The sequence below is a fragment of the Schistocerca serialis genome, chromosome 9 (assembly GCF_023864345.2).
Source record: "Schistocerca serialis cubense isolate TAMUIC-IGC-003099 chromosome 9, iqSchSeri2.2, whole genome shotgun sequence".
Lineage (NCBI taxonomy): Eukaryota > Metazoa > Arthropoda > Insecta > Orthoptera > Acrididae > Schistocerca > Schistocerca serialis.
The window spans coordinates 388,390,435-388,402,826 of record NC_064646.1 but is presented as its reverse complement, the minus strand read 5'-3'; the positions used below and the strand labels follow the sequence as shown (position 1 = coordinate 388,402,826).

Below are 12,392 nucleotides of genomic sequence, written 5' to 3'. Positions count from 1 at the left end.
AACACTCGGTGGCTGCTGCAAGGTTCAATTTTTTCCGCCTTCAGCGGGTAGCAAGTCAAACTCATAAACAGTGAAGCACTGAATTACACGGTTTAACTGGGCACTACAGTTTTTATTTGTGTCGTTATGGACAGTCATACAGTGATGTCATGCTGCATGACATTATAACTCAAAATATTTGTGACGATAGAATTCGTGCTGCCATTTTGAGACATTATCCTTCTTTAGATACCCAGTGTTAGAGGTAATTGAGGCTCAGGACACTTATGATTTGGCGAAGTATGAGATGCAAGTGTCAAATATCAACGAATTGCATAGTGACGGTGTTAGTAGTGCTGTAGAACGCAAACAGTCCCGTCCCCGCGCAGCCCTTGACACACAGCATGTGACGTCACGTACAGAAAAAAACAGTACCATGCCGCGCCGGCAGAACGCCCGTAGTTAGGAAAACATAGCTAAGTCTTGCCCAAAGTGCTTTAGTCGCAATAATCGTGCTCAGTGCCGAAGTCGCGACGATATTTGTTGTTTCTGCAACACAAAATGTCATGTTCAGTCAGTGTGCATGAAAAAGCTGCATGGACAGCAAGTTCCCAAGCAACCAGTTCAGATCATTAATGTCGTCATGCCACAGGCAGCCACGGAACAGTACGACCCGGTGGCTGCAGTAAATTTGGTGAAAGATCCCCCAAATACAAAACACCAGTCGGGCGATTTTCGTGTGCCGAACAAGTCACGCCGGTGCAAACAGATGTCCACTAACAAATCTTTGCCCACTTCGCCCGTCACACATTGTAGTAGCTGACAGCAACGGGCTAGAAATGATAGTTCTCTCTTAGATGTGGAACGTAGTCAGGACAAGGTGTTTGTTACTTTCACTGTAGCTAAGAAAGATGTCAGACTGCAACTGGACACTGATGCTTCAGTTACTCTTCTGAACAGACTTAATTATGAATGATTAGGTTCACCAATACTGAGTCCAGCTACGCATGTTTTGTCAGCTTGTAACGAACAGAAAATTCCAGTTTCAGAAACTTTCAGTATGCCAGCTACTTTTCAAGGTGTAACAAAGGCAGTTGTATTCACAGTGCTTTCTGCCAAATCTTCGCAGCATATTTTTGACTTAGATTCTTCTGACATTTTCGGACTGTCAATCCACGTTGCAAATTTCAACTGGTGTGCCAAAGCTTCAAACTCTGTGTGACAAATTTAATGATTTTTTTAGCGACGGTCTCGGTTGTACGAACAATCTTTTAGTATTTGTGTCACTCGAAGACAGTGCACAACCAAAGTTTCCTCGAGCTAGGCAAGTGACTACTGCCAGTAGGAAACAGGTCGCTGAACAATTACGGCAATGGCAAGCTGGTGGTGTGATCAAGCCGATCAGTTCAAGTCAGTCATCTTCCCCATTAGTCATCCTTCGTAAATCTTTAGGACGTCTTCGACTGTGTGTTGATTTTAATTCGCCTATGGACTCTGACAGTGACTGATGACCATAGATGTTAAGTCCCATAGTGCTCAGAGCCATTTGACTCTTACAGAGGAACTGATGAACTGATGGACAGATCAGACAAGGCTAGTTATTTTTCTCAAGACAGACTTGGCATATGCTTACCTCCGATTGCCTTTGGATGATTATTTAAAGAAATTTTTGGTTATTGACACTCACCTCGTGTTATTTGAATTTCAACGCCTGCCCTTCGGTGGGGCCTCAGCACCGGTGATCTTTCAACCCTTTATAACAAGTGACTGCCAAGGTGCCTTCTTGCTCAAATTACCTGGATTACATAGTCATGACGTTCTGCAGAATAACATTTGACCAATCTCTAGTGCCTTTCTCAAGTACTGTTATCGGCAAGCCTCAAGTGTCGCAAAGGCAAGTGCTCGTTTTTCCAGACAGAAATAAAATATATGGGACATGTCAGCAATGTGCGACTCATTTGCGAGCCTTCAGAGGTTAGCCGGCTCCCAAAAAGCTAAAGGAACTGCAAGCAGCGTTAGTCAAACTGAACTACAAATTCATTCCTCGCGCCTCTCCGCTTCACAAATTATGGCAGAAGGACGTTCCGTTTGCATGGATCAAGGATTGTCAATTGGCTTTTGATCAATTGAAACGGGCGCTACTTAGCAACACGTGCCTCACACATTTTAATCCGGCTGAACCAATGGTATCAGCGGCCGATGGCTCTCCTATTGGGCTAGGCGCCGTTCTGTCGCGTCCTTTCAGATCAACGGATAGTCCAATAGCATTTGCCTCCAAACTTGTAAGACTCAGGCAGATTAAGTCAGACTGAAAAAGAAGCAATGGCGATCATTTATGCTGTAACGAAGTTTCATGATTACCTCTACGGAAGGAAGTTTACATGGTCATGGATCATAAGGCACTCACTTGATTCTTGCACCCAACCAAGCCCGTTGCGCCACACACGGCACAGAAATTGCAACGATTTGCCTATTGCTGTCGAACTACAACTATGAAATCTTGTACCGCCCTACGACTCAACATTCCAACGCCAATGTGTTGTCAAGGTTACCAGTGGACAAGGATGATCAGTTCGACACTTCTCAACATCGTGTTGTCAGATAAATGCTCTGGATGCTTCCGCAGCTCAGTTTTACCATGGACTTTCGTCGCAGAGCACGACGGACAACTGAGGATGCAGATTTAAGCATGAATTACATGCCCAAGGGTAGCCAAGGAGAATGGAAGACGTTGTTCCGTCGCAAGGACGTCGATACTTCGCTCACCGTGAACCGTTGTCAGTACAGCATGGCGTCCCACTGTTACACACTGAGAATGACCGCCGACCGGGGTGGCCGAGCGGTTCTAGGCGCTACAGTCTGGAACCGTGCTATCGCTACACGGCACTTTTTTAGAATGACCAGTTCTAGTCCATCATCCCAAGCACCCTTCAGCGGGTTAAGGTTGTTGCATCAGGGACACAGGGGTATTGTGAGGACAAAGCAGCTTGCTCGACACCATTGTTCTTGGCCAGGAACGGACTCCCAGGATGAGGACATGACGTCACACTGCATCGCTAGCATGGAGCGGCTCCACCCCAACGCTTTTATGACTGGCCACGCCCCACCAGTACGTGGAAACGCATCCACATTGATTTTACTGGACCTTTATGGAACACATAATGGATTATTGTAAGGATGCCTTCAGTCATTTTCCCTTTTTGGTTCCGATGAACTCTACGACGTTGGTCAGTACTATCAGAACACTTACGTCAATTTTTTGCATCGAGGGCTTTCTGGAAGTGTTGGTGTCTGATGATGGACCGCAGTTCACCTCACAGGAATCTGAACAATTTTGCGTGGCCAACATGAGACTACAGCGCCGTTCCACCCACAATGAAATGGTGAAGCTGGTTGTTTCGTGCGAACAATCAAGGGGCAGATAAGTAAATTCTGTTCAACTCACCCACGAGAACAGGCCTTGCAACTGTCCCTGCCCATTTTTCGTGCTATGTCTCGAAATGGACCGTCCCCAGCTGAACTCTTGCGTGGCCGCCAGCGTCACATTCTGTTTCATCTGCTGCACGCACTAACAAGGAGTGCTGGTCAGTATAAAGATTCTCATTTTCAGGTCTCTTCAGGACCTTCCAGCCCAGACAGCGATGGCAACAGGGGACCATTTTGCATGTCCATGGATACAGCATGTTTTGGTTTCTTTCTGCACAGGATTGCTGCTCAATAGACCCTGGAACCAGCTTTACCCTGTGAGGCTCCGTGCTCCTACCGCTGCGTTTCGTATTACAGATCAGCACATTCCCAGGAGCCAGAGTCGCAGGTGTCTGCCGCGGACCGGATGACATCTCAGCCTGAGGCGCTTGATGTGGAGGTGGACATGCCCTCATCCCCGATGCCATTATCACAGCAGCCCATGTCGCCGTGGGCGACAGGCCTGCGCCCTGCCACCTTCCTCTCCGAAGGGATCCTCCAGCACTCGAGACTCCGACCCTGGATGTAGGCGTGCACCCTTCCTGCAGTTTTCCAGATGTTCCCATGGAGGCTCTGGAGCTTGTCGCCGACTTCAGTCCCGCTTCTCGTCTCATCTGCTGTATCTGCAGCCAGACGTCCCCCTCGCCGTCAGCTCGCATCGCAACCAGATGCGACCACGACCAGGAGATCTGGGGGCCTGGATGTGGTGTCGCAAGCACAGCACACAAAGTCAGACAGCACCACAGGCATCGATAGGTTGACAACCCACTCCGTATAGCCCAGCGACTGCCACACTAAGAAGCTGCAGCGGTGGCGCCGCCAGAGGAATGCGCCGGCGCCACAGCAGAGCGGGCAGTTCCAAGTCAGCTCGACTACCAAGAAGACCGCCTTCTACTTGGGTACTTCGCGCCGCATCGTCTGCTTCTAGCGAGTCCACACCAGCCCATCTTCAGTGAGCATTCTAGTGGGACAAGAAGTGTTTACTATGCAGCCTTCGCTTCTGAAATAGTAGTTGAACTTCAGGATCTGATGAAATAGTATTTGAACTTCAGGACCTGATGCCTGAGCCGATTTGTACAAAGTTGACTTCTCGTCATTAAATGTCTATGTTCCTGTCACCAATCATTATCGGGGTTCTACGTTCTCCTTGTTCTCCTCTTAGTACTTCCCTCAATGCACTATAAATTGTTGATGGTGGCGATGAGTAAAATCTCCTCCTGTGGTTGTATCGAAAGTACGATACAACAATATTCCTTATAAAACTATTTCACTGCTCGGCGTTAAAGAGCACGAAGGCCACACACGTTTAAGACAAAATGTAAAATCAGCGGCAGTGGAGCACCAAGAAGAATGTGACCAATTATTCAAAATCACTGTCACACTCGCATTATTTATTTTGCCGCCAACCGGTTTCAACCTGCGATGGGGTCATCTTCAGGGCAATTTACACCATTTGGTCGCTCGCTGGAGTCGTCAACCTGCCTGGTCTAAATTGCCTTGAAGATGACCCCATCGCGGGTTGAAACCGGTTGGCGGCAAAATAAATAATGCGATTGTGACTGTCATTTTGAATAATTGATTATAAGTAAACGAATCGTTGTTATCTCCACACAACTATGTTGTCTAAAAATAGAATGTGACCAGCCTATGGATTTTAAGAACCTAACGCGGTCTAGGTAGAGAAAGCAATATTTACAGAGGGAACGTCCGCGAAGCTGTCGAAATATCGAAGAATAAGTACAGTTTCAATACAGATAACAACAGCAGACTTCCTTTTTCCTGGCTACCCGCTGTCGGTTAAGTAAATACCAAGTCACGACAAGCGAGGAACATAAGCAGCTATCAGGAAACAACTGAGGTGACACAACAACGATAATAATTTGGATTCCTCCCCCCCCTCCCCACCCTGTTATCGGCTTTCAGAATTTGTCCAATGACGACGGTCTTCCTATAGCAGCCGTAAGATTTGTACCTACTAACTCCGCTTCCCCGAAAAAGCATGGGAAAATAGCCTTCAGCAAGTGAATGCGACGATGTCTTTCGACATCTTCTAGCTTCTCCACCCCTACATTCTACATATCCTTTGATATCCTCCTACCTTCCGCGTCTCGCATCTATACCATCTCAACCACTTACCACACCACCTCCTCTTCCTAACAGCGCCTTCGAATCTGATACATTAGCCGCGAAAGCGAGTCCCGGCACCCTGTATCCCACTCCAAGTACCCTGCTGCCCCACTACATCCAAATTACATTTCCCTTGCATCTACATACCTTAAGAATCGACTCCTACCGGAAATCATTCACATTATCATCAGTGATTATATTATAATAGTAATATGGAAGCATTAATAAAGATTGAAAACCAAAATGAAGTGCAGCGAAGCATTCTTTTAGAAACATCATTTATTACAACATGATTTTGTAAAAATCGTAACATTTTCCACGAAAGCATTTTAGAAAAACCCTCATTTCTTTACATAAACATCAAAAATAATTATGCATCACCCCCTTCCCTCCTGTTTTTCTAAATTCGTGGCACAGAAAACAAAAATTGGCTCCGAGGGATGCCTATATATTCATTTGCAGTGTGTCCAGATCACCAAATCAAAGAAACATTTCTCTTACAATAAAGTCTCTGTTTTACTTGAATAGTTTTTCACAGCACTGCTGCGCGACCTTCATACGTGGCGGAACGCACCCTTGTTCGGATGCAGACTTTCTCACACTATCGATGAGATCATCACGTCACCCCTGATCCAATCTGTCCCACTCTTCAAAGGCGATTCTGCGTAGGTTGCGCATACGTGGTCGCTGTGAAAGTCCACAAACTGGTAGTTCCAACCGATCTCAAGCATATTCGATTGGGGGAACAGACAGGGCACTCCATTATGGCGATCCCAACCACGCGAGTTATCATCCACCAAAATGATGTCACGAAAATGTTGGTGACATGGCCCCACTATCGGTTGCAGACTCTTGTTCCTGTACGGCAGTGCACTAAAACTGCTCTCAAAAACTAAGAGCTGTACAGTGGCACCCCGAGAACATCACTCCACTACCATCGTGTTGCACATGTGGGGCATAGTGTTTGGTGCTTTCGATACTTTCGGGTTGTCACCTAAACACGTTGTCTGCGATTATCAGGGTACAAACCGATCTGAGTTCCGTCCATAAACAACAGCCGACGCCAATCGTGGGGCGTCCATCCGGCATGATTTCTTTCCCATCTGCAACGGAGTTCAATGTGTTGTTACGTACGAAGTGGTGCTCGCCGCTGTTATCGGGATTGGAGATCTGCGTCATGTAAACATATGCTAACAATTTGATGTGATGCATGTAACATCATTGTAAGAAAACACAGGCAATGTCAATTTTTACCTGTTACAAACAGCTTGGCGAATTCACTACCTAAAAGCGACATCTCCAATTACGCAGTGTGTTCGACAGGTCCTACGACAGGTTTTAGGGGTTGTAGAAAATACCTAGTAGATAAAATTTCGATAAAGAGCCCATAGCCAGAATTGTCTCCTTTGGGTGTAAAATAAGGCTGAAGATCGGTTCACTTTCAGTTCTTCCTTCTCACGCTCCGCATACAGCGGAGACAATGTGCTCTGAGCTGTGCGCCCCACAAGAGCCCATGGCATGGACAGTGTTTCCAGTACACTCGTGGTAGGGTTCTCTTCTGCGAGACGAAGGAAGTCCTTTTGAAAGTCCAGAATGCGGCGCCAAGAATGCACCACAATCATTGCTCCCAGTGAAACTTCTTTATTTAAATGAGTGTGTCTGCACTTAAATTGCAGAATGAAATTGAATGCAAGTGTCACTTTGCTAGTCTTTATCCTTACAACACTGACCTACTGACTTTGCCCTGGCAAACAGAACTCAAACTTTTGGTATTCATTAATTATTCTCAATATACAACGGTAACTCAATCCGACTGCTACCAAAGTAACTCAAAAGAATGGCCCTACGTAAAAAGAAATCCTAACAATAACCTATACATTTCATTAAGCAATTACCTTACAAAAATCTTCATTACGCGAACTACTACAATACAGTGAGCGTCAATACTGCCAGCTAAATAAAAGATTCTAACTACTAAAGCCACTAGCTACTAATAGGCATGTGGTTAGCAAAGAAAAGATTTTGTTGCAAACCAAATAATGTATTTTTTTTACCTTAATAATGTGACATCCAGTTCACACACGAGTATAAATCGTTATTGGCATCTAGTACAAACGTATATAATCATGAATAATATTCAGTCTCCAAGTCGAACATTTACAGATCGTTAGCCTACGCTAACGCTTCGGATCCGGAGCAGCCGTATGCTACAGATAAACAATAACAGTACCATACCGCATATTCATTTATGCTGTCATGTTTCACGCATTATTTTTAAAGCAGGCATCATTCTGCTCAGTCCTTACCGCATTTCAAGTCTGTCGTGGGATACAAAACATGTTAACATGTCGATGGAGTCTCCCATCGCTACTTGCTGGAACAATTTCGTATCTGTCAATTAAAACACAGTTTGCGAATGTTCTATAGCATTTATACCGCGAAGCAATTTTCAGCTTGCAATGGCATCGCCAGACAATGCAGATTGCTAACAGTATTCTTTCACGATGATCCCGTGAAACTGAAACCGTTTCACAAGCTATGTAAAGAGTTTAGGACACCTATAGTTTGTGTTTCTACTGATAAATGTTTAAAGATCAAAACGCAGTGTGAACGTAGGTTTCTTTCTGCCTAAATTATGTATGTCACCACCGAGGATTAGCCAGTTGCCCATGAGACTGGTATCACGTTACTGAACGTCTAATGTAGGAAAAGAAAAACCGTCAGGTTATGTTTATTTCGTTTTTAAGCACAGCCCTGCCATTGATATAGCCCTCTCAAGGATCGAGTTTTATGCATCACAGAAGCCAGAGCAACAGAAATGTGAACTAAAAATTGACACCCTTTTACTAGAAATAAAATGCACTTCCTGCCAGAGAAACAGAAATCTGTGCATTATAATGATCTGTACTGACAAATTACATAACACAGCTCGAGATTTATTGTGGTACTACCGCATTAACCTTAGCACGTCGCAGAGTTATCTGCATCACTATCTCAGATGCAGTTGTGGTATCATGTAATCGGTAGCCCTCAAAATCTGGAGAATTCCACACAAAAAACAAATATAGTCAGTTTTAAAATGACAATACTCTGTTTATTTCAATCGATGGGGTGTTAAACATTGATGTTCCTTCCTGTTTATTTCGAGCATAATGACCATATTCGTTGCTGTCTCTTTGCAGCACCTGTGCCGGTCGTGTAACAAGGACTCCCGGGCAAATGTTTGACATATATCACACAGAACCAGATCCTGCATGTCTTTTAACCACGAACCTGCGTTCAGTAGTGCCTTAGATGCCTGTATTTCAGCCTGTAATCCAGTTTAATTCGTAATAAAAGGCCTTGCACCTGGGTACACATGGCTCGCAAGACCCATATAAATCAAACGCACCCTGTTTGGAACCTTAACTTTGCACGAAATGCTGATATTTATGCCTAGATTACAATCTCAGCTTTAACAAGAGCCCTGAAGACCGGCAACTGTACAAGAAAGTGTCTAGTTAAGATTGTAATTTAGGCTCTTCTTGACTCACACTTCTCTGTTCAGTACTGTCTAACAAGCGAGTTATTCGTGCTGGAATCCAGCTTTATCTGTCACGAATGCAGAGCAAACCGGAACCAGAGCAAAGAAGCGTTGGATGCCATCCATAAATTAACACTGTTTTGAATCGTAGTCATTACTTCCGTGTGAACTGCATATATTCCAGCTTTATCGGCCGACCGACTGGCTGCTAATGCTGCGGCTTTGTAGCCCCGCCTGGGAGGTTATCTCGTGGCGGAAGACCCCGGCGACCGGCAGCGTACTGACGCAGTTTGGGTGTGGGTGACAGACGTGTGTTCGGCGGCTCACGTACCTGGAGCAGGAGTGTAGCGCGCGGTCGGTCCATCGCAGCACCAGCTATCAGCAGCGGCTATCAGCGCAGTTATCAGCGGCGAGCGCACAGCCCGGCAGCGGCCCGTCCAGTCAGCAGATAAACCGGCGTCTGAAGTCGATAGCTACCCGCGACCATCAGCCGCGGTCTGGTGGCTCCGCCAGCCGCCAATCACAGCCGCCTAGGCCGCTGATAAACGCCGCCTCTACACACGCTCTGGCACGTGTCCCGCGGCGCATCTGGTCGCGCTGCCTAGACCTAAACTGCTTAAGAACTGACAAGGAACCATCACACAGTGGTGAGCAAAACAGGGTGAAGCGAAATTCGCGCACTTTGGCTTCGAAGCGCGACTCCACACATGCCAGTGATGAAAAAAATGTCTCACAAAATTTCGTCCGGCCAGTGCATCCAGCAGAAAAAGAACGTTTAAAAGAGTGGCAATCTGGCAACACTGTAACCACATGTATGTTAACTACCTCCGTCAGCACATTTTAGTCACGCTGTACAGTTGGTGCTGTGGAAAGAGTTCTGGGTTAGCATGCAGGAGGTCGATAGTTAGCTCCTGGCTGCCCGCCCGGTTGGCCGTGCGGTCTAACGCACGGCTTTCCGGGCAGGAAGGATCGCCTGGTCCCCGGCACGAATCCGCCCGGCGGATATGTGTCGAGGTCCGGTGAACTGGCCAGTCTCTGGATGGTTTCTAGGCGGTTTTCCATCTGCCTCGGCGAATGCGGTCTGGTTCCCCTCATTCCACATCAGTTACACTATGTCGGCGATTGCTGCGCAAACAAGTTCTCCATGTACGCGTACACCACCATTACTCTACCACGCAAACATAGGGGATACACTCGTCTGGTGTGAGATGTTCCCTGGGGTGGGGGTAGGGGGGTGGGTGGGGGGGTCCTCCGGGAGCCGAACCGCACAACAATCCTGCGTTCGGTGTGGGGCGGCGGAGGGGTGAAGTGGCGTGCGGTAGTCGTCGTGGGGTTGTGGACCACTGCGGCTGCGGCGGGGACGAAGCCTCTCCGTCGTTTCTAGGTCCTCAGTTAACATACAATACATACAATACAATTGGTCCTGGCTTGAGGGATATGCTTTTTATTTGGTAAATGTAGTCCAGGTGGTACGGTCATCTCGCATCTTAATCGTAAACACCGATTGCAGTGGGTCCTCCAGAAAACATTCGCACTTACATACTACAATCGTAGAAATGGAAGAATGGTCAGCTTTGAAAGAAGCCCTCTCCACTTCGTGGACGTGAATTTATTCGCACCACTTCATCTACTAGATGCAAAACATCGTGAAGATTCGTTTTATTTTGTTAGGGCCTCATGCTACCAGTAGGACTAGCAACGTGCTTTGCGAATAATGTCCAAACTGAGTTACTATTTGTATGTGTTATCACCATGGTCCCATTAATTCTGCCTTTCAACATTGAGTCCGGTAACTGCATGCAGTTTAGTACATATCTCAACGCATTATTATTATTTCTTTCCTTTCTCAGACTTTATGTCTGGTTAAAAATGGAAAGTGACACGGACCTTGATCAAGCATGACTTCCTTTCAACTGCACGGAATATGTTACATTGCATTTAGGAACTTTCGGGTAATTGAACATGTATCAATAATTACAGCTTTCTGTAGCTGTATATATACTGAAACGTCCCCTTAGAAAAATTAATGAATTACTGTGCTGATAAACCTCTTACATTATTTGATTTTCAAACAGCTGAGCAAAACTGAACGTACTCAGACATTTCGCTCTTTACCTATTCTGATCAACACTAAACTGAAACACAATATTTTTTAGCGCAACGGATTCTGACTTTCAATAATACCTATAAAAGAATGGCCCTGACTAACATTAACCTATACCTTTCACAAATCACTTACCTCACAAAAATCTTCGTTACTCGAACTACTGCAATGCAGCGAGCGCCACTACTGCCAGCTAAATAAAAGATTCAAACTACTGAAGGCATTAACTACTGATAGGCATAGTTAGCAAATGAAAGATTTTGATAGAGAACAAACAATGTATTTACTTTAATAGTGTTCAAAAGTCATAATATATATAGCAGTTCATGACATCCATTCTTAAAAATGTACTGTTTCTGATGGACACACATCCAGATCATCTGCTCTCAAAAATCCGCCATCTCACTTCCCCACATCCACCACTGCTGGCGGCTCACCTCCAACTGCGCAACGATACGCGCTGTTAACAGCTAACTGCCCAACACTACAATGGCAGACAACAATGCAAACTACTCACAGACTACACACAGCACAGCCAGTGATTTTCATACAGAGCGCTACGTGGCGTTCCCAATAAGAAAACCTAAACAGCTTACTTACATTGCCCCCATGTTCCCCACAAAAAATTTTACAAATTGTTTTGGGCACTGCCCAATACATATTTGTTAAAAAATTTTCACAATTACATTAACAAAGAAATCAAATGCACACACTTATTGATACAATGTTGGTTAAAAGCTAAATTTTCTCAGTCCATAAAGACAGTCCTGATCATTCATCACAGTAAAATTGCAGTGTTTTTTTTCCTCCGCCTGCTGTATTGCAGTAGTTCGAGTAACGAAGATTTTTGTGAGGTAAGTGATTTGTGAAAGGTATAGGTTAATGTTAGTCAGGGCCATTCTTTTGTAGGGATTATTGAAAGTCAGAATCCGTTACGCTAAAAAATATTGTGTTTCAGTTTAGTGTTGATCAGAATAGGTATTATGTTCGAGTATAATGACTTTTCTGGAGACTAGAAATCTACTCTGTAGGAATCAGCATGGGTTTCGAAAAAGACGGTCATGTGAAACCCAGCTCGCGCTATTCGTCCACGAGACTCAGAGGGCCATAGATACGGGTTCACAGGTAGATGCCGTGTTTCTTGACTTCCGCAAGGCGTTCGATACAGTTCCCCACAGTCGTTTAATGAACAAA

At 45.4% G+C, this 12,392-nt stretch overlaps 1 protein-coding gene across 1 annotated transcript in view; it reads right to left on the bottom strand.

Moving 5' to 3' along the window:
* The window catches only part of LOC126419634 (chondroadherin-like protein), a gene marked incomplete at its 3' end in the record, with an annotated part of 165,106 nt that extends 155,543 nt beyond the window's left edge, over positions 1 to 9,563 (bottom strand). Inside the window, exon 1 of the mRNA XM_050086823.1 lies at positions 9,426 to 9,563. Coding sequence (XP_049942780.1) covers positions 9,426 to 9,458 — 33 coding nt within the window. The remainder of the gene's footprint in view (positions 1 to 9,425) is intronic.
* Between the last annotated feature and the right edge of the window lie 2,829 nt (positions 9,564 to 12,392).